The sequence below is a fragment of the Panthera uncia genome, chromosome A2, assembly GCF_023721935.1.
Source record: "Panthera uncia isolate 11264 chromosome A2, Puncia_PCG_1.0, whole genome shotgun sequence".
NCBI lineage: Eukaryota > Metazoa > Chordata > Mammalia > Carnivora > Felidae > Panthera > Panthera uncia.
Window position 1 is genome coordinate 104151593 of NC_064816.1, and position 27668 is coordinate 104179260.

The 27668-nt window shown below is 36.0% G+C and overlaps 1 protein-coding gene across 1 annotated transcript in view; it reads right to left on the bottom strand.

The window, feature by feature from the left end:
- AGMO (alkylglycerol monooxygenase) overlaps positions 1 to 12769 on the bottom strand; it is a 330629-nt gene extending 317860 nt beyond the window's left edge. The window contains exons 1-3 of the mRNA XM_049642280.1: positions 12747 to 12769; positions 11743 to 11965; positions 9729 to 9859 (exon numbers count right to left, since the gene is read on the bottom strand). Coding sequence (XP_049498237.1) covers positions 9729 to 9859; positions 11743 to 11965; positions 12747 to 12769 — 377 coding nt within the window. The remainder of the gene's footprint in view (positions 1 to 9728; positions 9860 to 11742; positions 11966 to 12746) is intronic.
- Positions 12770 to 27668: the final 14899 nt, after the last annotated feature.

A 27668-nucleotide genomic window follows, 5' to 3' on the forward strand; every position in this document is an offset into this window, starting at 1 on the left:
TCTAGTTATAAAATAAATAACTTGCAGGGATGAAGCTACAGCATAGGGAATATAGTCAATAATATTGTAAAAATTTGCCTTACAACAGATAGTAACTGCATTCATCATGGTGAGTACTGCATAATGTATAAAACTATAGAATCACTATATTACACAACTAAAACTAACATGACACGGTAGGTCAACTGGAAAGCTACTAAAATTTTTTTTAAAAATCTAGTTAAAAGAAACAACTTTTTTTAAAAAACCCAGACACTGGAATATGGTTTGCCACCTATGCTACCAAGCTTCTATAAATTCTTACCAAGAACGTTCCAAAAAATATATAATATACTTCAATTTAATTAAGTGTAGCATTTTCTCTTGAAATTGTCTGTAATCAAATTTAAGTTTAGACTAAAGATAATCTTTCCTGTATCACTTCTATAAATTTGGTTGAAGTGACTTTTTCTTTTATATTTATTATTAATATGTAAAATGAATTGATCACTCTAATAAAAATTCACTTATAAACTATAAACAGATGAAGAAATTGTTAAACATTCTAATTTTAAATAAAAGCTGAAGAAGCAGCTCAAATTAGTATATTATTAAATTCACCATTTTAATAGTATTTCCCTCTACACAGTGAGCATCTATGAATTAGCATGTAACTGAGTCTTTTGAAGATATGGGCCTTTAAGTTTAATCTACTTTTGACTTTAATTATGATAGGATTATAACTATGATTTAATAACTTTAAAATTGTCTCCTGTTGAATACTTCAAATTATTAGTTAATCTGTAACATAGAACATTAGGTCACTTCACAACAGCATTAATATAAATAATGAAAAGAAATGTCAAATGCCTACATTTTTTACAAACTTTTTTTTTTTTTTAAAGAGAGGGAGGGAGGGGGGCAGAGAACGGGAAACAGAGAATCCCAAGCAGGATCCATGCTATCAGCTCAGAGCCTGACATAGGGCTTGATCCCACAACCAAGAGATCATGACCTGAGCCAAAATCAATATTTGGCCGCTTAAGGGACTCAGCCACCCACATGTCCCAAAAGCCTACATTTTTGAAATGACTATACATTATCAGATCTTAAAACCCATTTTTTTTCAATTTGAGATTATTGTTAGTTCTTTAATTGTCCCCTGTATGTGAAGAGTTAGGAGAAATCAAAAAAGTGGCAAATCACCCTATATTGGTGGGTGGTAGGTTTCTTTTTTTTATTTTTTAAGTTTAAAAAAAATTATTTTTTCAAAGAGCAAAGAACCCGGGGAGGGGCACAGAGAGGGGGACAGAGGGTTCCAAGAAGGCTCTGCGCTGATAACCGTGAGCCAGATGTGGGGCTTGAACTCAGGAACCATGAGATCATGACATGCAATAGACTGAACCACCCAGATGTCCCAGTGGGTGGTAGTTTTCAAAAGCCAAGAAACTTACATAGAAGGCTTTGGCCAGCCTCAATATCAGCAGATCTCTATTCCTGCCTGCTAAAATCTTAAAAGTTTATATAGAGCTCTTTCTTTTTTAAATGTTTGTTTATTTTTGAGAGAGAGCAAGAAAGGGAGTGTGAGCAGGGGGGTGGGCAGAGACAGGGTGTGGAGGATCCGAAGCGGGCTCTGTGCTGACAGCAGAAAACCCAATGCGGGGCTTGAACTCACTAACCATGAGATCATGACCTGAGCCAAAGTCGGACGCTTACTTGATTGAGCCACCCAGGCACCCCTGCATCTCTTTCTTTTTTAATATAATTTATTGTCAAATTGGTTTCCATACAACTCCCAGTGCTCATCCCAACAAGTGCCCTCCTCAATGCCCATCACCCACTTCCCCCTCTCCCCCATGCCCCATGAACCCTCAGTTTGTTCTCAGTATTTAAGAGCTTATAGAGGTCTTAACAGGGTTCAGTCACGTATTCAGTCCAAATGGTCTCAACACCTTATTCTTCAAAGGTTTCATCCTTAAAACAGCTGCTAGTATGACAATAGTAGCAGATTATATATTCCAAGGACAGGGAGATGGTAAGGAGACTCTGATTGCCTTAGTCTAGCTCAAGAGTCATCCAGTGAAACATCCTCCCAATAACCTCCTCTAACAATTAATTATATGGCTAGAAAGAGCAGTTTTGTCCCTGAGGGTGAGTTCTTGATCCAAGGGAACTGCCTATGCAGAACTCCTGTCACACCCAGCCATGTCTTGCATATTTCAGAATCCCAATCAGAAAAGCTCTGAGACTACTTGCAGGACCTTCATGGGCCTTTTTCCTGGTCGGGTCCTCCAGAAGGCCAACCTATGCAGAGGTGTAGACTACTAGACATGACAAGGTAATCCAGAGTGACTTTTTCTAGATATGCAGACAGAGCTGGGACAAGCCTTCTGGGATGGTCACATACAAGTGTTTGTCATCCATCATGAGAGAATAGGCCATGGGCCAGGGACTCCCACACTGTTCTGAAACTCTGAGGAATCCAAAATCTCAATATATAAAACTTGTCTTCCAATTTGTTACCCAGGTTATTTATTACGTTGTTCATGGCAAATTATGCTCAGAGACTAATCATTTATTTAAGGCAGGTTTACTGTGGGATTTATAATTTATAATAACAACATTTCACAAGCCAGTGGCATATAGGATCATGCCTCTTAATAAGCCGATAAAGAAATAAAAACTCCAAACCAATGGTAGATTAATTACACTCTTGTTTTAGGCAAAGGGGAGATGGAAGAAATGAAGCCCAGATTTAGTGAAGGTATGCATTTCTATGGGTTGGTTATCAGAAGAGTTAGCTTAGTCACCAAGAGCTGATGTGTAGCTGTCAGCACAAGTTGAAAGGCCCTTGTTGCTAGAGCACAATGCTGGCAGAGCAAAGGCACGAGTGTTGGTGGGCAAGATGATTTCTTTCATGGGGCTGCCACACTGTTTTCACCACTGCCAGCAAGAAGCAGCCTTGTCATGGCAGGAGGTATTGTCCCAGGGTCTTAAGTGAGCTATGTAGGTCAGCAAAGAGCAGCTTTGCCAATTTGCAAGTAGCTTGAACAATTTTCTTTAAGTCCTCACAAAGTCTTGCTTTTTAAACTTTAAACATCCATTACATCATATGTTCCTATCAAAAGCATTTAGTAGCACATTATGATGGCATTGTCCTGACAAGGCTTCCTCAATGTAAAGAAATTCATTCCTTAGATCAAAGCAACTTTGCTTGAGCCATGTTGAAATCATAACAAACTAATACACAATATTTATCAAGGTGGAGGATAGGATTCAACAAATCATTCAATAAATTTGAGAATCTACTAGGTGCCAGGTACAATAGGAGATTGGGAGGACACACTGGTGAACAGGGCAATCAAAATTACCTGCCTCATCAATGTCCCATCTATCCAGAATCTTCTTCTTTTTTTTTTTTTTAAAGGTGCTATCTCCCTAGTCAGTTCCACAGACAATTGAAATAGGCTTTGAAGATACTAAAATTTCAATACAAGAAAGAGGGTCCCTGGAAAACTTCCACTTGCAAAACAAAGAGAACCTGCCTATAATTGAAATACTTCTTTATTTCCTGTACAGGTGCCAGGTCTTGAGCAGACACCCAATTTATTACTCTGTCAACTTACTTATTAGGGTTGACACAAATCGAGCTGAAATATGCCTGACATTCTACAGTCAATACTTTTTTTTTTTTCACACTTTAGCAAGAAGCCAAACCTTTCCCAAAGCAAAGGCAAAGTGGGGAGAAGCTATGGGAGTTAAATTCCCTGCTTTCTATCAGCAAGATGAATATGATCCTCTTCCATCATAGATGGGGAAAAACAGCAATGGAGTGCCCACAACTAAAAACAATTCAGCAAAGGGATACAGCTGGGAAATGATTACCAAGCTCTGGAAAGCCCTTGATTGCAGGAAATAGCACCTACATTTTCAAAAATGTTCCCACCAGACCTTGAATCATAAACCAAAGCTCCTTCCTCTTTTTCTTCCCAACTCCTCAGTCCTCTCCCAGGCCTGACCCCCAGCGTATGACTCTGCACTGTGGAATTCAAAGCAACTCTCTAAACTCCATCCTGTGGGAAGAGACATATGTAACATGTATGAATGTAGTGAACTTACTTTATCAAGTGGAGATGAAATCTGGGGGTACCACAGGGGCTTTGCATAACCAAATAGGAGATTCCTTTTACTCAGTAAGTTTGAATGCAAGATGAAGTAAATGGTCTAAATACAAGAAGGCATTAGAATCCTCTAATCAACAACCTACATTTACAGGGGCTTTCCTCTCAGTCTTTTTTCTTCACAATTTCTCCCCAAATAGTTATTTTCTCTTGCATCCGAGGTATGCCTTTAGTAAAAGAAAGTTAATGTTTATGCAACATTTCTCTTAAAACTAGAAATTTGCCCTGTCAATGTTTAGTTGCTGTAAAATCCAGCAAGTTACGAAATTGCTATCCCAGGACTGATCCTGAATTTTTTAAAGGATGAAATTAATTTAAAATATTGAGATTAAAAAAAAGTCAACACATTGGAATTAATATTAACTAAGGATTGCAAATTACAAAGCTGTGCAGTTCTCAAAGTGATCTCAATTCGAGAGTACCCATCATCAAAAGCAGAAAGGTAATGTTGAGCATGTTGTCCACCCGTCACTATCTCAGAGCTAATTTAAGATATGCGAAAATTTGGATCAATGGACCCTAAAATTATCTAACTTTCAAATACTCCCATGATCTAATCATCGCTCAAGCAAATGAAATTTGATGTAATGATCTTATTATAAACTTAAAATTTCATAAACGGGTTTCAGAGTAAGTGAAATTTTGTACTCAGGCCTTACAGACACCTGCCAATTTATACTAGTTCATTATTGCCATCAGAGCTGTGTGTAAGGTCTGATTTGGCCAGGTAATGCAAAATTGAAAGAAATCAATAAGGTATTTTTTGTTTCTAGTAATTTTGTCTTGTAAATCAGAAAATAAACTAACATTTGAGTGAGATCATTCTACATATCTTTACAAGCTTCAGGAAGTTAGAAACAAATATATTTAGACTATATATATTTTTTCCAAAAATAATTATTGTTTATTTATTTCAAAATCTCTTAAACCTAAGCCAGGACCTTTCCCTATCTGTAAAGCTACTGCCCCTTTTGCTCCATCTAGTGGAACATTGACTTTTGCTCAGTATTAACAGAATACATAATACAACCTCTGCCTCCTAAAGACAGATAAAATTTGTACTGCTAGTTCTTACTCTGAAGTGAAATTACATTTATGAAGCAGTCATTTCATCTCTTTCTACAACAACAAAACCATAGACTTTTATAAGCACAGTATAGTAAATTTGGAAGAAGCAAATTTGCTACATTCTTTACTTTGCAAGAAGTAAACTACTTGAAGTAATTCAATTTCTCTACTGAATAAGTAAAAGGAAGCTTGCTTGCATCATTAGGGAAGGTTAGTCTAATAGCAGTCTCTGAAGTTCCACAATTAATAACAAAGGCAAATTCTGTTCATAAAGTTTGAGGTAAAAGTTAAGAGGAAACGAGGCATTTTCTCTAGCAAATATAATTAACAAACCAACACATTTTAAAAATGTATTTTCTTCACCCAAAGTGTTTTTTTTAATAATTTTCAAGGTTGATAAGATACATTAATATTAATAACAAAATAGCACTATTAACATTACATATATGCATTTATTTCTTATTCTGGGTAATGAGTAAATGCTTATTAAAGTCCTTATCCAAAATGACAGGCACTTATTTGTTAGAAGTCTGATGTCGCCAAAGGCAATATTGCTTCTGATACTATAGTCTAATATAAAAACCCAGTACACAATTTTCCTTTATTCTCCAATCCCACCCCAAGGAGTCAAAGTATTTTAAAGAAGTTTAATTTCCTCCTCATGATTTTTTTTTTTTTTAATGAATTGAAACTTTCTTGTCAGGAATGGAAAATTCCATGGAAGTCATGGCCAGTAAAACTGTGCATATGTATGGTTGAATATTGTGGAGCTAGCTCCATAGTAAAAACTGGCAATGACCCATATGTATTAAAAGTGGAGTGTCCCCAACTTATTTGAAAATTTACCTACTTAAATTATCCTCCAACCTATTGCAATTTGATTTATAATCTGCTGTTTCAACAAACTAAATGAACCCATTAAAAACAAACATACTGTAGATATTTATATCGGGAATAAAATTTCTCCGGGGAGGATGCAATTTATGGAAGCAGAAACATTGGAAGGAAGTAACAAATTGAGGTCCTGGTTTTCTAATGAAGAATTGGAAATTGAGTTCTGCTCAAATAAGCAGGAAAAAAAAAAGAGATGTGATTATTTTTCACTCATTAGCATTTAGGTCAGTAGCAGGATATTTCACAAGTTTTAGATAGCTTTTTTTAAAAATAGATTTAGTAATTATTTTGTTAAGTTTAATCTTTATAGTCACATATGCAAGTCATTGATAGAAAGGCAGATTATCTACATATGCTACCCTGCATTTAATTATGATAAATACAAATTATCTGTCTATAACTTCAGAACTAGATTCTAATGAGGAAGAGTCTGCCTACTAGATTCCAGAAGAACAAAACAGATGCAGGTCTGCCCAGAATCTGGTTCTTAGGACAGATGGACTTTTATTGCACGTCATGGTCTGTCTGACAGGCTTATAAACAAGATATAATCTTGCCTATGATTAATATTTTCCCTTACATAAATATTTGAAAGACACAGCATGTATCTTTTCTATCAATATGTTAAGTATGCTACTACCTTCAAGATACTTTGAATTTTATGTAATAATGAAATTGACATCCTCAAACAAACGTTGTTTTTCCTCAAAGTCTGCAAACAGCATTTCCATTACATGAATGGCAAAGTGGAAAAACATGTTCATGGTTTCACTTTGATTTCCACAACCTTTTGTCAGAGGCCACATGCCTACTTGGAATTATTATCCAACATGTAATTACCTACAAGCAGATTAACGAATGGTATACTACCATTTTTTTCACAATAAGGTATTTTAAGGATGTGGCAAGCCCCTGTTGCTGGTGTAGAAAATGAAATTAGTCCCTTGGAGAGGATATAATCAATGCCGTGTTAATCTAACCTTCAGCTGTTAATGATTTGCACGAGGATTCCCCTTGATGCTGAAATATGGTTTTAAGAGTTTCTGTTCTGTTAAATCCCCCTTCTTGTCTTTTGCCGAAAGGGGATTGAGTGGAGTGGATCCTGTGGATCAGCTTTTCTTCTCTGCTTGTGTGTGTGTGTGTGTGTGTGTGTGTGTGTGTGTGTGTGTAATAGGAACAAAATACATGAAAATATTTTTACATTTCTTTTTCAAATAATCTGCTTTGCTGAAATGTTGTAAGTAGAAAGTTATGAAAAATAAAGTCCTTGAAAAACTTACAAAATTATCCACAATTTCATAATTTAGAATTGCTGTTCAAACCTACAGGAACAACAACAACAACCAATTTGCCATTCCTTTTCAAAATACAATTATGGAAAAATATGCTCCACATTCAAGTTCACAGCATTTCACCTTTCTTTCAAAGGGCACCAGGGCAAAGAACTAGTGTTAGCTTAAGGAGTGCTGTGGGGAGTGGGATGTGAAGGAAAAGAACTGTGTGTTCCATCCTGGAAGGACTGCATTGTTTTGGTCCTTCTCACTCTCTCTCTCCCGTTCTCTCCCTCTCTCATCTTCTCTCTTTCTTTCTCTCCCTGTCTGCCTCTCTCTCCTCCCCATCTCCCTCATCCTTTATAGATATAAAAATCTATATCATATATACATATATATATATGATACTTGTGTATCCTGTTAAAATTCCATACCCTAATCCTCAGTGTTGCTGAGCAGATTTATGCAGTATATATTTCTAGTGGTTATCATGTTATGATAAAAGAATAATCTAATTCCACTTGTGGCCACAGCCAAATGTGAAAAAGTAAAACTAATGCTGACGCGTTCATACAGCTCCCTGATGTCTCCCTGAGCTCTTAATAAATTCGTTCCAACTCAACAAAATATGTGATCCCCAATTGTACCTTCAGGGTACCTCTCAGTTATCAAGTTATTCTTAAAGTTCATTAGTTGTTGCATTTCCATGAACTCATACACTTAACTTCTTCAGAATGAACTACAGTAAACAACTGGCTTGTTTTCAATAATCAAATCTACATGTCCTTTGAGTATGTTGAATGTATTTCTTGTTCAGTTTTGTTCAAGGGAGACAGAAGATAGAGGAAATTATGTATAATGGTAAACTCTTATTTAGCGTATTCTGGGAATTAACTACAAAGAACTTGAGATATTTTCCTCTGACAACAACGTGCACACATAAGAGTAGTTTTTCAGACATTATTATGATGATTATGATAATGATGATTATTTTATACCCATTAGCCTACTTTTCCATAGTAACACTTATGAAAGAAATTTTACTTTTAGGTTCATTGTTATCTGAACAATTTTTACAATTACATGAAATTATTCTACCTTTTCTTGAATATCTTTGCATTTTCATTTTTAAAAATCCACCTTGGGGGATACCTAGGTGGCTCAGTTGTTAAGCATCTAACTCTTGGTCAGGATCTCAGGGTTTCGTGAGTGCAGGTCCTGCGTTTAGCTCTGTACTGACAGTGCAGAGTCTGCTTGGGATTCACCCTCCCCCCCTCTCTCTACCCCTCCCTGCTTGCATGCACACATCACTCTCTCTCTGTCTCTCAAAATAAATTAATAAACTTTAAAAAATATATTAAACTAAAAAAAAATCTAGCATGTACCTGGTAACATTCCAGGCAGAGGAGTTAAAATTATGAATAAAGATCCTTCTTGCTCTCAAGATGCATGCAAGTTATCAGGAAGGGCTGGGAAGAAAACAGGTGAGCATAATACCATGTGACAATTCTAATCTGGGGTAAGCACAAGGACACATGAGGCCATAGTGAAGTGGTGTCTAAAGCAGGCTTAGGAAGAAAGGGAAGATTTTCTGAACAGTGTGACTCTTCAAGAAAAGTCTATGTTTAGACATAAGAAATGAATTAGAGTTAGCCATATGAATGGCTTTCCAAGCAGAGGGAAGCATGTGTGACATCTGGGCAATGGCAAATGATGAAGGATGGAAGGAACAAATATTGGAAAGAGGGAAGGAGAATGAAGAAAGCAAAAGCAAGGATAGATGGACAAAGGCTTCAATAGATCAGGAAAAAAATTCAGACATTATCCTTAGGCAATATGGAACCTATGAAGAATTTTCACCAGATCCACATCATGGAAATGTTTGGCTGAAAATGAGGTAGCACTAGAAACAGGACCAGAGGCCACTTAGGAGATCATGTAGTAATACAAAGCTTTGTGCAACCTTTAGTAGGTGGTGTCTATATCCCAGATTGCTAGAGCATGTGAACTTGCCAGAGGCAAATTAATTTTCCAGTAGAGAACTAGACCATAACTCAGGACTGGGACTAGGTGAAACACTTTGTGCACAAAATTTAAGGGGGGGGGGGAAAAAAAAAACTCAGTAATCAAGATAAATAATATTTAGAACAATATCTTTTAAAATGAATATAAAAACAGATCTCCGGTGAACAAAATATAATACATTTAAATAATGACAGTAACTGAATTCTTTGGGGATATATGTGAAAACAGACAAACTCCCATACAATGGGTTCCTTTTCCATCTTATTTAGAGAATTTCAGTTTATTCACTCTATATGGCCAACCAACTCACCTTGGAAGCCGAGAAAGAATGCCGGCTGATATTGATGTTAATGCATCATCCAAACGACCTGGTGCCTTCCCTTTGAGAATCCAGCTGACAACCAGTTCAAGAAGCATTAAGGAAATGAAAAATGGAGTTGCCTGGAAAGGAAATGGCACAAAAAAAGATGCTATTGTGCTCGGTATGAAATTTTTCCACATTTCCTGATTAGTCATTCCAGAAGTAGGAGGCCCAGAGTGACATCTCGTAGGAGAAGGCATAAACCTATGCTAGAGGATCATTTCCTCCCAATAGGCAAAGAAATCTGATTATTTCGGACATATACTAAACAGGTGCTCAAAATCTATCATCCAGTTTGTAAATGAAATATAACCATCAATGTAGCCATGATAATTCTGCCAAAAAATAATAAGATTAGGAGGGATGGGTTTCAAGTTAGATCTAAAAAAATACATTTTAAAATAAGTACAATAATCAGAAGTCTATTATCTATAAGATGGACCTTCTTTTAAAGGCTTTACTTAGGATGCACATATTGCTAGTTTTTTTTATATCAGAATTATAGGAATGACAAAATTGAGACTGTAGGAACAAAGAATTTTCTTTTGAGTATTTGAGAGGATTTGATCATTTAAAATGTGTATTTATTTTTAATTTTTAAAATTTTTTAACGTTTATTTACTTTTGAGAGAGAGACGAACACAATGTGAGCAGGGGAGGTGCAGAGAGAGAAGGAGACAGAGAATCCAAAGCAGGTTCCAGGCTCTGAGCTGTCACCACAGAGCCCGATGAGGGGCTCGAATTCATGGATAGTGGGATCAGGACCTGAGCTGAAGTCGGACGTTCAACCGACTGAGCCACAGAGGCGCCCCTAAAATGTGTATTTAAAATACAATTCAAGGGGTGCCTGGGTGGCTCAGTCGGTTGAGCGTCCGACTTTGGCTCAGGTCACGATCTCGCAGTCCGTGAGTTCGAGCCCCGCGTGGGGCTCTGGGCTGATGGCTCAGAGCCTGGAGCCTGCTTCCGATTCTGTGTCCCCTCTCTCTCTGCCCCTCCCCCGTTCATGCTCTGTCTCTCTCTGTCTCAAAAATAAACGTTACAAAAATAAAAAAATAAATAAATACAATTCAAGTTTTATTCATTCAAATATATTTTTGTGTTGTAATAGGTATTTTTAGGCTCTACCATGGATAACAAATATTAAACTAAGCTTGGTATTATAATACAAAAAAAATGATTTATGAAGATGTGAGTACCACATTTTTCGTCTTAAAAAACTCAGAAAGAAGGAATAATATCAAATCCTGAAAAAGTTATGGGTTTCACTCACTTGGAAGCTGATCATGAATTCTGAAGTTTCTAAACTGAACTCCCAAGAACATATTCTCTGATGTCATTTTTTTCCCCTTATTTCTGGTCTGAACTAGTAAGTGTTATAGGAACAACTTTGACAGGGTGGGGAACTTAGGTATTCAAGTTCTAATTCTGGATATTTCCACTTCCAATCATAGCCAGGAACCAGAAGTAAAAAGTGCCTCTGAACACTTCAGAATTTCAAAGAAAACTTGGTTCAAGTTCAAACTTAGGAAGTCAGAATTGGACTCAGTCAGCTCTATATCCATTCTGCAGAACTACTCTACCAAATTAAAGAGGAAATAGTTTCCTGGGAGGTGGTTTGCCCTTTAAAACCAAAATTGTTACAAAGTTTACTGATGTCATATAACCATTGAGCTCTGAGCTTCTGACAGCTAAATTTGTAACACCACTGTGTCCAGGAAAACTTCATAAAGTTTTATCATATTCTGCCGTGACATATCCGAGGAGAGGAGGTTAATAGGAAAAACTGGCTATAGGTATTACATTCAAGTAGAAATTCTAATTTTGCTCCGTGCCTTTATGAAACTGAATTATTTTTTTAGAATTTAACAATTTGAAGAATGAAAGTGAACAAAACCCCAGGATGTGTTGAACTTACTTCTCATTAAGAAAAAAGTTACTGTAGCCTCTTACCAGATAGTCTCACCTGTTTTACATAATCGGGTACCTCTTCCAGTGTTTGGAATGACGTTTCATTGGGCTTCATCATGTAAAACATCATGCGAACTCCCTGGGAAACTGAAACATCCTGTTGGGCTTCTGGGTTCATGTCTGCCCTTGCTTGATTCCCAGCTGGAGAATATTTGTGATTCAGTGGTTGAAGCCAGAGGCTGGACAAAGAGGACGAGCTGTGCTGCACAGAACAAGCCCTTTGTCAGAGAACAGCTAGAAACAAAGCTCCGTGGAGAACATAGCCAACAGCAGATTCTGTGTAGGGAGACAGGAAAACACAGAGATCAAGAAGGAGTTCAGAGTTCACTGGGTGCAGGACATGTGAGGGAGGGAAAGGGGAGTAATCAGACCCAAATCAAAGATAAACAGAGGAGTTTGACTGTAGGTGGAGTAACTAAACATTTAAAAATGAAAAGGAGACAAACAAACAAAACAAAGACAAGTGCTTAGAAAGGAGAAGAAAAAAGTGCTAACAGGTTCCTGCTGAAAAAGTAGGTGGTGATTCAAGATTCAAATCACAAAAGAAAAATTTTTTTGTTTTGTTTTGTTTTGTGTATTAATTCACATGGTATTCAGTTTGTTGTCTCTCCACGGATTCCTATTTCCTGAAAGGGCAGTGTGTTGTAATCTCAGTAAGACCAAGTTTCAAAGTCTATAAGTACTGAATATATCACACTGGCTATTGCCTATACGCTTCTGGATTTGTATGGTGTTAACTTCTGAATGTTTGCAAACCTATTTAGGGACATTTGGCTTATTACATGATCTCCCACATTTAATGGAACCTTGGCTAATCACATCTGTATTCTTCTTATGGGGCCTCTCTGAGGAAGCTGACAAGATGTTGCTGCAAGACCTTATCTGTGTTTTGCAGGAGGAGCATAAGTTGGTTTTGCCTTCCAGGGAGATGAGAGGACACCTTGTCAATTGGTCACCAGTGAATGAGTGGATGTTTCCTGAATAACTTCAGCTCTTTACCTAGAATGGCAGTGATCACTCATTAGCTACCAACTCATCTTTTAAACATGATTATGTACATTTTATTAAATTATCAATGCATGATTGTTTTAGGAAAAAAATAGGAACTACAGATAGACAATAAATAAATTAATACCCAGAGACACTATTAACTTTTTGGTGTATGAATAGTCAATTCTGCTGTTTTGTGATATACATGTTGCTAAATATCAGTATAATATGCAAAGTTGTCCAATAAAAACTATGAGGCTTATGAGAGAAATAGGATTAGGGTGCAATACTCAAAAACTCTGTAATGATCCATAAGGAGAAGAAAAAGAAGAAGAAGAAGAAGAAGAAGAAGAAGAAGAAGAAGAAGAAGACGACCTGATGGCACTTCATCTTGAAAAAGACCTGACATTTGTTTGTGGAAGTGGGCATTGGAAAGGGGCAGAACTTGAGTTATTGTGGAGAATTGAAGGAGACTTATCTGAAATGAGACAGAAGGTTATAAAAACAGATACGGGTACTGTGGCTCATAACGTAGAGGTGAAGTGAAGATGATGGTAGTTGCTTAAGATGTGTGAATATGTGTGCGTGTTGTGTATTTTGAAGCCTTTCAGTTCAGTTGGGTGCAACATTTAATATTCGCCTGGCGTTTCTCACAGGCAAAATCACGCATAGGTTTGGATGAACAGTTCCAATTATTCCCTAATAGTATCAATACCCTGTTGGAACAAATTAGTACTTTAAAAATACTGCAGAAGTGACTGCTTTCAGACAGTCCCATTACAAATGAATACATGTATATATCCCATTACAAATGAATACACATACATGTTTAATAAAACTGATCATCCGAAGCAGTACTTTATTACCTGCTTTGAACATTGCTGAAATTACAAATGTAATGCAGTATGGGGCAAAAACTCCAAACACAACTGTTTAACAAGTAAAAATTAGCACCACTCCTTCCCCTCAACACACACACACATAACTTCTCTTCAGCTTCATAAATACAATTTCTTTCAGTGGATATTTTGCCATATTTGTGGTTTCCTACAAAAATTTAGTTGTAGTCACCATTATTATTTTCATGATGTAAGTGCGTTCAAACATATGCATATTGTTTGACTTTATGTAATGGACCATATTAAACATAAGAGATAGCAGCTTTCCTTCCTGGAGTCAACAACTTATCTGGAACATTGTTCCACTCGTACCTGGTTAGACAGGATTGTTTTGTTTTGTTTTGTTTTGTTTTGTTTTGTTTTACTGACTGCAGAGATATATGTGTGTGTATTTGCCTATATTCCAAGCAGGAATACAAAAATACAATATTATTTTAAGTATTTAAAATAGCAGAACATGAATACAAAGAATTAGTTACAGAAATGACGGAAGAAGTGAAAAGTCAAATAGGAGCACAGAAGCAATCTAGAGATTAAGATCAATAGGAAGTCACTAGCATCTCTAATCTACAGGGACAAAAAAAAGGTGGGTGTGTTGATACTGCTCAGAGACTCAGTCACCCTTGGGAGGTTTGAACCACGATGGGCCTAATATGATGGTCCACCATGGAGCAAACCCAAAAAACAATACCCAAAGCAAAGAGGAATTAGAAAAATGTATGCTGGCTACTGGCTCCTTCCAGCCAACCAAACTCCAAGCACTACTTTTCATTGGCCTCAGTGAGTGGGAACCAGTTAAAAGAAAAGCCTAGGAAAAGAAGTCTGCAGGGCCTAGTCCCTGGAGATACACAGTAGGGAAGCAGAAGGGGAGGGAATGCATCTGAGGGAAAAGCCAACCAAGGATGAGCACACCATCATAACTTACTTAACTGTTTCTCCACTGCTGTGCAGTTAAATGCAGGGTTCCAGTTTTAGCTAATAAATTTAATGCATCAATGGACATCATGGTATAAATATCTTGTCTACTTGTGTACATTTTTGTGTCAAATAGATTCCTAGCAGTGGAATTATGTTGTCGAAGGGTATGTAAAATTTATGCTTTGATAGTTGCTGCCAAATTCACCTCCAAAACTGTGTTTGACTCTTGCTAAGACTGGATACTATCAATCTTTTATAGTTTTAAGCCAATTGGGGAAAATGACATCTTGTTTTAATTTGCATTTCCCTAGTGATTTTGAAAATCTTTGCAATACATTTATTAGTCATTTATTTTTCTTCATGTGTGATTTATTTTTAAATATATATTGCCCATGATTTTATATTATCTTTCTGTATTTATTTATAGGCTATTTGTATTCTCTATATATTTGTGTTTTGCTCATGTATGTGGCAAATGTTCTCTCAGTTTTTATTTTTATTTTAACTTTGTTATACACGTTGTCATACAGTAATTGTAACTTTATGTTATTTATTTATTTTTATTTTATTACTTCTGCTTTTGAGTCTTGTTTATGTTTTTCTCACCAGAACTCTACAAAAATAACCTTCTATGTCTTCTTCTAGAATTTTCACAGGATTTTTCAGTTCTTCCACACTATTCTACATATCTGCAGAGTTTCCATGCTCTCCACCCAATGTATGTGCCTATTCTGTACTGGTATCATGTTGCCTTGATTACTGTCATATTGTAATAAATTTTGGTAACTTGTGGAACAACTTTTCACTTGTGAATTTTATTTTTCAAAAATTTTAAACTATTTTTCACTATTTATTCAAATGGATCTATTTAAACTAAACTTGAAAAAATTCTATTGGCATTTTATGTGGAACTTCATTAAATTCATGGATTGATTTGGAAGAACTGACATCATACTCAATACACACGACAATCATTTAAACCTACTTTTGTATTTAAGTGATGCCAGTGCTAACTACCAATCCTTGTATTTCTTATCCTCTCCATTTTTTTTTAAGATTTATTTTTACATAATCTGTCCCCTCAATGTGGGACTCAAATCCACAACCCCAACCAAGTTCAAGAGTAATATGCTCTACCGACTGAGCCAGCCAGGCACCCCATCCTCTTCATTCTTGATTTTTTTTTTTTTTGTACTGACACAGGTAGCAAAGTTTTCCCTCTCCTTTTTTCCAGAAGGTTATATAATTGTATATCTTAACGTAATTTTTTTCTCACTTATATATGTGAAGAACACCTTGGCTAAATACAAAATCATCGGAAACAAGATGTATAGAATAGATAGTTGAACTCTATACTAGAACCAGAAAAAGGAAACCTGAAATAGTTCTAGGTGCTTTTCTGTCAGGTTTCTATCCAAAGCCTCTTAGTCAATGGGGCCCTGCTGGCAGTCCCTCCTTTTACTTAATTAAAGGGGAAATGCTTAGGAAGAGCCTGGTACCAGGGATAAGCATCCCATGAGAATACAAGACATGAAAACTGGCCCCACTAGTGTTCTCATTTGCAAATAAATCTGAACGAAAAGACATCAGAAGTTTTTTGTATTGAACAGACATTTAAAAAAAAAACAAAACTGATTTGGAACTTCTAAGTGATACTGATAACTGTCCAGTTAGGAAAGAGAAATCACAGTAATGTGGACAGGGAAAATTTAATATTAATAATTGTCAGTTTTAACAATAGAAATGCTTTTCTAGATATGTCTCCTCAAGCAAGGGAAACAGAAGCAAAAATAAACTATTGGGACTACTTCAGAATAAAAAGCTTTTTCAGAGTGAAGGAAATCAACAAAATGACAAGGTGACCTACTAAATGGGATATGATACTTGGAAATTATATATACGATAAGGGGTTAATATTATATATTTGTACAATTCAACACCAAGAAATACAAATAATTCCATTGAAAATGGTCAGAGAACTTGAAATTTTTTTCCAAGGAAGACATATAGATCACCAACAGACACATGAAAAGATGCTCAATATCACCAATCATCAGGAAAATGGAAGTCAAAACCTAATGAGATACCACCTCACACCTGTCAGAATGGCTGAAATCAAAAAGATAAGAAATAACAAGAGTTGCTGAGGATGTGGTGAAAAAGGGAATCTTGTACACTCTTGGTGGAATGAAAATTGGCACAGTCACTATGGAAAACAGTGTGGAGTGTCCTCAAAAAATTAAAAATAGAGTTACCATATAACCTGGTAATTCTACTACTAGATATTTGCCCAAAGAAAATGAAAAAACTAATTTGAAAAGATATATTCACCCCTATGTTTACTGCAGCCCTATTTACAACAGCCAAAATATTGAAGCAACCCATCCATAAATGTCCATCCATAAATGAATGGATAAAGATATGGTATACACACACAATGGAACACTACTCAGACATAAAAAAGAATGAGATCTTGTCATTTGCAACAGCATGGATGTGCCAAGAGGGCATAAAGATAAGTGAAGTAAGTCAGACAAAGACAAATACCATATTATTTCACTAATATGTGGAATTTAAGAAACAAAACCAAAGAAACAGAAGAAAAAGACAAAACAAACAGACTCTAATACAGAGAACAAGCTGGTGGTTGTAAGAGGGGAGATGGTTGGTGAGATAAAACAAATAAAGGGGCTTGAGAGTACATTTTTCGTGATGAGCACCAAGTAACGTATAAAATTACTGAATCACTATATTATACACCTTTGACTAACATAACACTGTATATTAATTATACTTCACATAAACAGATAAGAAAATAAAAAAGAATTATCAGCTATAAAAGGGAACTGGAGTAATGAGCAGTGCCTAATAAAAATTGGGGAACTCTAAAAACTAGAGGAGTAGCAGAAGTAAGGAGCAGCCACCACCCTCAGGGCTGGACTGAGAAGCTCATGGGAAATCATGCTGGAGGAGGTCCTTGAGAGGACCATGTTCAGTAGTTGACCCTCGGGCTAAGACCCTGCACAGTCTGCCTAATGTGCCCACAGCATTACGCCTTCAACAATGACTGTCCAGGGCCTGCTTCTGACAGAGCTTAACATCATCTCAGCTAGCATGAAAAAATATTTAAAAGACTCAGATCCATTCTCACAATCAGACAACGAAGTGTGAATTTGGAGATGAGAAGCAATAAACTTCTAACACAAGACATGACCGTCTTTAGTAATTATAGAAAGTCTTTGTTGTTGTCTCTTCTGCAAATTGTACTTAGTTTCAATGTTTACGAAATTATAAATCAGTTAAAAAAATTGATGGGATGCTCATTGTAAGAAGGGGTGTGAGAGAATATATATATTTCTACATTTTCTTTTAGCATTTAACATTTCAGACTAATGTTAAGTCTGAGTTCAATGTGACTTTTTTTCCCCCTTAACTTACCCATTTCTGCCTCTTGGATGCTTGTAGAATATTTTTGTACCCTTGAAGTTAAATAATTCTGGTGTGTTATTTCTTCTTGTGTAAGAATATCTTGAAGAAGTAAACCTCTTACACCTCAAATTTCAAGTCTTCCTTTACTTCAAGGAAATTTTTTGCTATTTTGACTGCTATTTCTGTTCCATTTATTTTTTATACTTTTCCAAAAATGTGATTTATCTCTTTATCACATCCCATTTGTCTTCCATATGTATATATTATCTCTGGGCATCCTCATCTTTGGTTTTCTAGTGCTCTCTGATTTGCTCAAACCATACTTGTGACATTTTTTTTTTCACTGCCTCTTTCTTCCTTCTGCTTCTACTTTAAAATCTACAATGACATTATTTGTTTTCTTAAACTCTTTCCTTAACTCTCTTAGTTCCCTTGTTGTGTCTATTTCTTATATAATCTCACTTCTCTTCAAATTTACTTCCTATTTAACTTCTTTATGTGCATAAAACAGTTCTGCCTAAAATTATCCTTAATTTCCTAGGGAATCATACTCAAAAGGAAGTCTTTCATCTACTTTTGGCAATCTCCTTCCCTGCCCTCATCCCTATTTAACCTTGAATGGATACAGGTCTTCTAATGCTTCCTCTCATCCTCAGAAGATGTAGATAACCTTTGTAATACACCCTTAGGTATTTGTAGCACTTCTGAGTTTAGGTTTATCTTATCAGTTCAACCTAAGGACATGGAGGAGGGGCTGTGAATGTGGTCTCCACCCATCTCTGCAAACTTTTTAGTGGCTTGGAACTGATGTATTTTTGGCCAGCTTTGCTTACCTTGGTTCTCACTCTTTGGCCTTCTCTACTCTAGTCATACAAAAAGGCCATTTAAGATATTCTTTCTGTAATTTCTATTTATTGAGGCTGGGGAGGATTGATGGTCTATTATGGAGAGCTTCCAGTCAGAAAATTTGCCTTGTGATTTTAGACTATTTGACAATTGGGGAAAATGAGAATTTGTTTACAAAAAGACTTCTCAGCCTCTGGGTTTTCTGTTTTGTGAGAAAGTCTATACTCCCTTCCACCCCAGATGATCCCATCCTCCTCAGCTGTCATGGATCCTAAAGGCCAAAATGACTCCAATTAGAGTGGGCCAGTCCTGACAACCTGTCACATTTCTCACCAGCAGTCCTGACAACCTGCAGATTACAGGGTTTATCCAATACAGCAGAGGGATAAAACTCTGCTTCTGAAAAAGTGTGTTGGAGAAGTTGTTCACTGTAGTCATCTTTCTACTAAGTGTTAAGAATAACACATCAAGGTGAATCTCAAGGTGGATGCAAGAAAGCGACCCTTGCAGGCATTCCTGTTGTTTCTCTTTTTCCTATAAGGACACCAGTCATATCAGATTAGGACCCTACCCTTATGACTGCATTTAACCTTAGTTATCTCTATAAAGGGACATCACCAAACAGTCATATCAGGGGTCAGGGCTTTAATATATGAATTGGGGGGACTCATAATTCAGTCCATAACACTTCTCCATACACCATTTTCTTTAAGCTCTTGAGACAATTTCTGGGAATTAGACTGGAAAACTTCTTTAACATTACCATCTTTAAAAGTTTATTTTTCTGAGATTATAAAAACAATGTATGTTCACTATAGAAATGAAGAAAAATGCTGAACATACTTAAGGAAAAAAGTCATCAAAATCCCACCTATCAGATTAGTGTCTAATTAATATATATTTCTAAAATATTTATTTATTTATTCATTTATTTATTTATTTTGATAGAGAGAGCACATGAGTGAGTGGGGGCAGGAGCAGAGAGAGAGAGGAGAGAGAGAATCCCAAGCAGGATCCATGCTCAGCATGGAGCTCGACAAGGCACTTAATCTCATGAACCATGAAATCATGACCTGAGATGAAACCAAGAGATGGACGTTTAGCCACTGAGTCACCCAGGTGCCCCATGCCTCATTAATATTTTAATGTACATCGATGTTTAAGGCTTCTTCAGAGACATTATTTTACATAAACGAGTCCATACTCTATGTGTAACTTTAGGTCCACTTTTTTACAATTTGGAAGCCTCATGATGAATGACAAAGCCTAAAAATTGAAGATGGTGTGGTCTCTGAATCACTACTTGGAGAGGTATCCATCAATTAGAACATGATATAAGCAAAGTTTAAACTCAGAATGTGTTTGGTGTTTCAGTTATTATTATTTGAGGCTAATGGTGTCCTACTGTACACAAAAAAGCACTGGAGAGTTTTAAACAGAAGCATCCATAAACTGATATAGGGATTAAAGCCATCAGCCTGATTTCCTTGTGAAGAATAGCTTTTAGAGGGGGAGGGGACAAGTAGAGGCCAGTACAGAAGTGACTGACATAGCCCAGGTGCTGCATGTCGGTGACTTTGACCAGGATGGTTTCAGTGGATGTAGTGAGAAGTGAAAACATTCAACATACATTTTGATGGTAAATCTGAAAGGCTTACTAACAGACTGGATGAGGAAACATGCACAGTTTCAAAAGTCTGGTTTAAGCCAACGGAAGAAGAGTTGTTACTTATTACAACAAACAAAAAGAGGAATTTCACTTTAAACATGATATGAGATGTCTGTAGTCATCTACGTGGAGATGGGTCCAGCAGTTGGATATATAAATCTGGAGTTGAAGGCTCAAAGTAAGGAGAATTATCTATGAATAGAAAGAAGTGCTGACAAGAATAGAACAGCTACAGGCCAAACATGAAAATGATTTCCATATATAGACTCTTCAATCATGTCTGTATGCATAAACAATACTCATTTTAATTCGAAAACCATTTTTGTTATTTTGATTTTCTTTGCATGACAAAATTTTTTGTAGTTCAAATACATAAAACATAAAACATACTTTTCACGTCACTATGCATAATCTCATTATAGAAGTAATTGAAATGGTCTAGCCTATTCCAATTTTAAGATACAATATACAGAAAACATCTATTTTAAGAAACTGCCAAACTGTTTTCCAAAGTGTATGCACTAATTTAGCATCCCAACCAGTATGAGAATTCCAGTTACTCTGCAGGCTTTCTAGCCCTTGGTATATGTAGGCTTATTTTTATTCTTCATAATCTAAATGGTGGCATATTCTTCATCAGATCTAAATGGTGGCATAGTTTGTGGAGAATATTACTGTCATAACACAAAGATCATTATTTTTATTCTTATATATTTCAAAGACAATTGTTTTAAAGAATATAGCTATTTGTTGCCAAAATTTTAATATTGTCTCTAAGAGTCTTTAAATCCTTTGTATTAATACTTTTCATTAGAAAATGGCACCATATGAAACTTAAATCAATCTCTCTATTTTCTTAGATCAGATTTTATTACTTTTGGCCAAAGTCCTTTCCACGACTTAGAAGGCAAAGATCAGGTAGAACATGATCTTTAAAGAAATTTATGGCATACACTTGAGTTCATAGCATAAAAAACAAATAGTATTTCAGAAGTTATTTCTTAAAAATCCCATCAAGCTAATACATCTCATTGTTATTTTAACAGTAGTCAGTGCCAAAAGAGCAACTCAAAGTGCTGTACACATATCAGTGTCAGAATGGATGTAACTCGTCCTTTACAGGATTGATTTTGAGTCAGTGTTGGAATTAACCCAAATGCACAGTGCAGAATAAAAGAATGTGGAAGATCTCAAGAGTATTTCTTGAAATAGCTCATGAGGTTCTCCGCGAAGAGAAGAATTTCTTTTGGAAAATACAAAATAATGCATACGCCACTTGGAGATTAATCTTGTATGTAATAAAATATTTTAAAGGTTCTGACAAGTCCAGCAGCAAATAAATTTATTTTAATTTGCTTGACTTGCAGTTTCTCAATTATCATTTACTGCAGAATTCCTGTTATTCTCCCACTTGCGAATATCTTATAGAAGGTATATCACATGGTACATGGTTTGGGGATCGCTATCTAAATCAGGGTCTCTGTATGACTGTTTCTCTTTTAGGGAAAGAAGCGACACCTATCTCTGATAATGGTGATTACTGCACATAATCTGAGAGAACAGTCACTATGAAAGACTTGTATGTGCTTGAAAATAAATAAAAAGGCAAGATTAGTTCATGTTCTCCACTATCGACAAAAGTGTGTTTCTAATAACACCAGCAGATCAGACAAAGTCCTTTACTTAAATATCCATCATAGGCACTGCTGCCTGCTGATGAAAGGGCCAGTGAACCTTCTTTTATGAAGCAGAGTTGAAGCAATTCATCGTGGACATAAATCCAGGTCTTATCATTCTCTAGGACGTGTGGTTAGGAATTTCTCCCTAGTTTCAGTACCAAGAATAATGTGTTTCTCCTGAACAGCACTAGTGCTATTTAATTTTATGGATGCCATGAATCACCTAACTAATCATGTTTCCCACTTCAGATGGTTTAATATGCAGCTTAGTGCCAAATTTATGGCATAAATCTAGCAAGTGTATAGGACTCAAGTGGCAGCATACGAAACTCACCACTGGATCCATCTTGATTCCTGTCTGTATTTTCTTTGTTTAATTTTTATCACCTATTTTACTCTGTTCATTTAAGCTTTATTGAGTGTATTGGTGTAAGATGTTTTAATTTCTTCTTGTCATGAGGTAAAGAAAAGTTGATAGATTATTTAAAAGTTAATAGATTATTTAATGACTAAAAAGAGCAATTCTCTAGTTAGATAATGCCTCATTTTGCCAGGCGTATCTCAGGAGGCACCTGTAAATTTTTATTATCCTCACAAAAGCACATAGTGTAATTAAGAAGAGCTAGTATCCACTGGGACCAGGCTACTGGTGATGCCAATGGAAAAAACTAAAGATATTTAGGAGCCAATTCAAGATCCAAATCCAAATTAGATACATTTTCATTGTATTTAATTTTTATCTCAATCTTTACCTCCCCAAATAAACAGATATCAATACTTTTGAATCACAGTTGACTTTTACTTCAGACTTTTTCTTAGTGGAAGGGGATTAAACGTATTCTGTGTTTTATATAAGGACATTGCTGTTTTGTACCTTAAATATCTAATGGGGATATCTGAATCCTCAGTTTGAGGTATAGCAAATAAAGGTCTATTATGGCATTAGAAAAAAACAGCTGATTACACATGCTTCCATATAGTCTCCCATGCCCTCCTTCTCCAGGAAGCTCAAGATTCTTCCTCTGGGGAGGAGATTCTTGTTAGAAAAGGACAGTCCCAACTTGCTGATGTAACTCGAATGTACAACTTTGCCCTTAAAGCTAGATGACTCCACCACACTACCAGAATTTGTTTGAACTATAATGAGTCACTGTGATGTTGCTTTAACTAGTAAAGATCCTTGTGTCCCAGTTGAAATCAGAATTATTCAAAAGATACCTGTTCAATTTTACTGCCACTACTGGAACATTAACTGATCTCTTCAGAGGAATGAATTGTTTGCCTCATGATCTGATTGCTGCTTTTTTTCATTCATGGGGAAAAAAACAACAACAAACCTCCTAAGTGATAGAGATTTTTCAAAATAAAGGACAAGACACCTCACACAAATATATCCAAAGCCACATACTTTCTATACCTTCTCCACTCCCTCAGAACTACACTGAAATTTAAAATTTCTACTCCTCGGGGCACTTGGATGGCTCTGTGAGTCGAGCATCCGACTTCAGTTCAGGTCATGATCTTGATGTTTGTAAGTTGGAGCCTGCGTTGGGCTCTGAGCTGACAGTTGAGAGCCTGGAGCCTGCTTCTGATTCTGTGTTTCCCTCTCTCTCTGCCTGTCCCCTGCTCTCACTCTGTCTCTCTTTCTCTCTCTGTCTCTCTCTCTCAAAAATAAATAAGCACTTAAAATAAATAAAATAAAATTTCTATTCTTCAAAAGCCACTGTTAAGAAAAGGAAAAGATGACCACAGACTGAGAACATTTTTTTTTACAAATCTTATATTTAACAAAAGACTTGGATCCAGGATCAACAATTAACTGAAAACTCAAAAGCAACCTACTTTAAAAAGAGATTTGAATAGACACTTCACAAAAGATGATTCAGATGGCAAATCAGCACCTAAATAATCAATGTCATTAGTCACTAGGGAAATGCAAATTAAAACCACTACACATCTATTAGAATGGACAACCTTAAAAACAAACTGGTGATATTGAGTATGAGGATGTGGAAGGAATGAGACCCTCATTAACTACTGATGGGAATGGAAAGTGATACAAATCATGACGGAAAGCTGTCAGACAGGTTCTTTAAACATTTAAAAATCCACTTACCTTATGGTCTATGCCTTTAACTCCTAGAAATGTACCTGCGGAGGAAGGAAATTACCTACCCTTGCAAATATGTGCACATACATGTTCTCAGCACATGTGTTTGTATTTAAAACAGATACACTAATCCAGAGGTTCATTATATAACACGGTAAATGTCACAAATGCCACATTGGGTTTCCAGGGAATATTCAGTAGTTTCTGTCAAATTTCACTCCACAGCCTATAGCTGGGAGTTTGCCTTGATGCTTCTACTTCTTTCTTTGCACATTCAGTTTAACATCAATTCCTGTAGGTTCTACTAGTAAACCACTGTAGTATCACAATCTACTTGTGAGGTGTGAAATCAAACAGTGGGTCACAAATAGAATTTTTGAAAGATAATTTCAAAGATAATTAAAATATTTCCAAATGTCAACATTTCTTACCAGTTATATAATTAAGTATAATTTCATGAAATTTTGTTACAGTTACAAAAATACCACTCAATGACACACATGTAGTACCAGCTGAAATTTTATTTTTGTTTAAATTTAAATTGCAGTCTAAAAAAAAATTGAAAACCATACCTCCAAATCTGACTCCTTTCCTTTGCTACTGTTCTCGTCCATCAAGCCTCCTTTATGACTCTCCCGCACCGCGATAATTACCTTCTACCCTGGATGCTTTGTCTCCAACACACTTTGAATACACCACCTCCCCAACAATTAGAAGAATCTTTTTAGTATGTTAATGATATCAATCATTTTTCACTTTGAAATTTTACATTCCCTTTCATTGCTTTTGGAACAAAGTCACAACAAATTCCCACATGCAGCTTACCTGGATTTGAGTATACAACATGAACTAGCTTGAGGTTATCTCAGCAACAACCTTGCTGCATGCCTCCACCTCTTTCATTGTATTCCTTGTGGTTTTTCCATTAGTATATCAAATGCACCTCCGCACTTTTAAGCTTATTTTTGCTTCTTCCTGAAATACTTTCCACGGCCTCTTAGTAGCCTTAGATCCCTGTCACTCTTCATGGATATTCTAATATTCCCTCCTTAGACTTGTCTTCTTTGAATACAAACTGACTCTTAGATATCTCACTTGAATACTGTATACATATTTAGAATGTGACATGTCAATAATGAGCTCATTGTTGTTTATTACTGCCCCATTACTCTTATCACCATCATTAAAGCTGTGAATCTTTCCTATGTCCTTACCTCTGTGAAACTTGCTACTTTTTCGAGTATAGATGTTTCTATAGAGTTTAGATATATCACGACCCCTCCCACTCTCCCATCACTTCAATCTTCAAGTCTTGGATTCTTCTCCTGACACTGGCCAGGTAGATGTCTATTTTCAACTAAAGGGTTTAGCATATCAGCTTTTCATTCATGACAGATTGAGAGAGAGAGAGAGAGAGAGAGAGAGAGAGAATGTTTGAAATACACCATTTCATGGGGTTATCTAACCTCACAGATCTTATTATCATACTATGACATAATTTTTGGCATCCATTCTTATCTCTAGGACTGTGCAATGTCCTACTTTGTGCATTCATAGCAGGGAGTGGATTAGGAACCTAGATGATTCCTGCATTAGGGTAAAGGCCTCTCAGCCCAACAGCAAAGGGAGCATAGCTGGTACGTTCTGGTTCCAAATTAGTTCCAAATGCAGCAGAATCTCCTAAAGGTACACAGCAATGCTGGACTTTTTATTTTTTTTAATTAATTAATACATTAATAACTCTAAAGACTTACTAAAAACTACTAGAACTGATAAATGAATTCAGTAAAGTTGCAGGATAAAAAATTAATACATAAAAATCAGATGCATTTGTATATACTAATAATGAAGTAGCGGAAAGAGAAATTAAGAAAGTCTTCCTATTTATAACACACCAAAAACAATAAAACACCTAGGAATAAATTTAACTAAGGAGTTATACCCCAAATACTATAAAACACTGAAGAAAGAAACTGAAGATAACACAAATAAATACAAAGATATTCCATGCTCATGGGTTGGAAAAACAAATATTGTTAAAAAGTTTAGATTACCCAAAGCAATCTACAGATTTAATGCAGTCTCTGCCAAAATACCAACAGCATTTTTCACAGAACTGGAAAAACTAATCCTAAAATTTGTATGGAACTACAAAGTCCCCAAATAGTCAAAGCAATCTTGAGAAAAAAGAACAAAGCTGGAGGCATCTCAAGCCCAGATTCCAAGATATACTACAAAGATGTAGTAATCAAAACAGTATGGTACTGGCACATAAATAGACACATAGATCAATGAAACAGAATAGAGACCAGAAATAAACCTACAATTACATCATTAATCTATGACAAAAGAGGCAAGACTATACAATGGGCAAAAGTCTCTTCAACACACGGTGTTGGGAAATTTGGATAACTACCTGACAAAGAACGAAACTGAACCACTTTCTTACACCATAATCAAAGACACACTCAAAAGGGATTAAAGACCTAAATATGACACCTGAAATCATAAAATTCCTAAAAGAAAACATAGACACTACTTTCTTTGACATCAGCTGTGGAAACATTTTTCTAGATATCCCTCCTCAGCAAGGGAAACAAAAGCAAAATTAAACTGCTTTTGCACAGGAAAGAAAATCATCAACAAAATAAGGCATCCTACTGAATGGAAGAAGATAATTGCAAATGATATATACAAAAAGTGGTTAATATCCAAAATGTGTAAAAAACATAAACAACTCCATACCCCCCCAAAATAATAATCTATTTAAAATGGGCAGAGGACTTAAATAGACATTTTTCCAAAGAAGACATACAAATGACCAGCAGACACATGAAAAGATGTTCAACATTACTCATCATCAGGGAAATGCAAATCAAAACCACAATGAGATTTCACCTCACACTGGTCAGAATAGCTAGAATATAAAAGACAATAAATAACAAGTGTTGCCAAGGATATGGAGAAAAGGGAACCCACTGCTGATGGGAATGCAACCCAATGCTGAATGGTACAGCTACTATGGAAACAGTATGGAGTTCCTCCAAAAAATTCATTAAAAATTAAAAATTACTATATGATTAAGTCTTTTCACTACTGGGTATTAACCTAAAGAAAGGAAAGCACTAATTTGAAAAGATACGGGCACTTCTATGTTTATTGCAGCATTATTTACAATATCCAACATATGGAAGCACCCAAGGGTCCATCAACAGAAGAAAGGATAAGGATGATGTGGCATATAAACACAATGGAATGTTACTCAGCCATTAAAAAAGTATGAGATCTTGCAATGTGCAGCAACATGGTTGGACCTATAGGGTATAAAGCTAAGTGAAATAAGTCAGACAGGGGTGCCTGCTGGCCCAGTCGGTTGAGAGT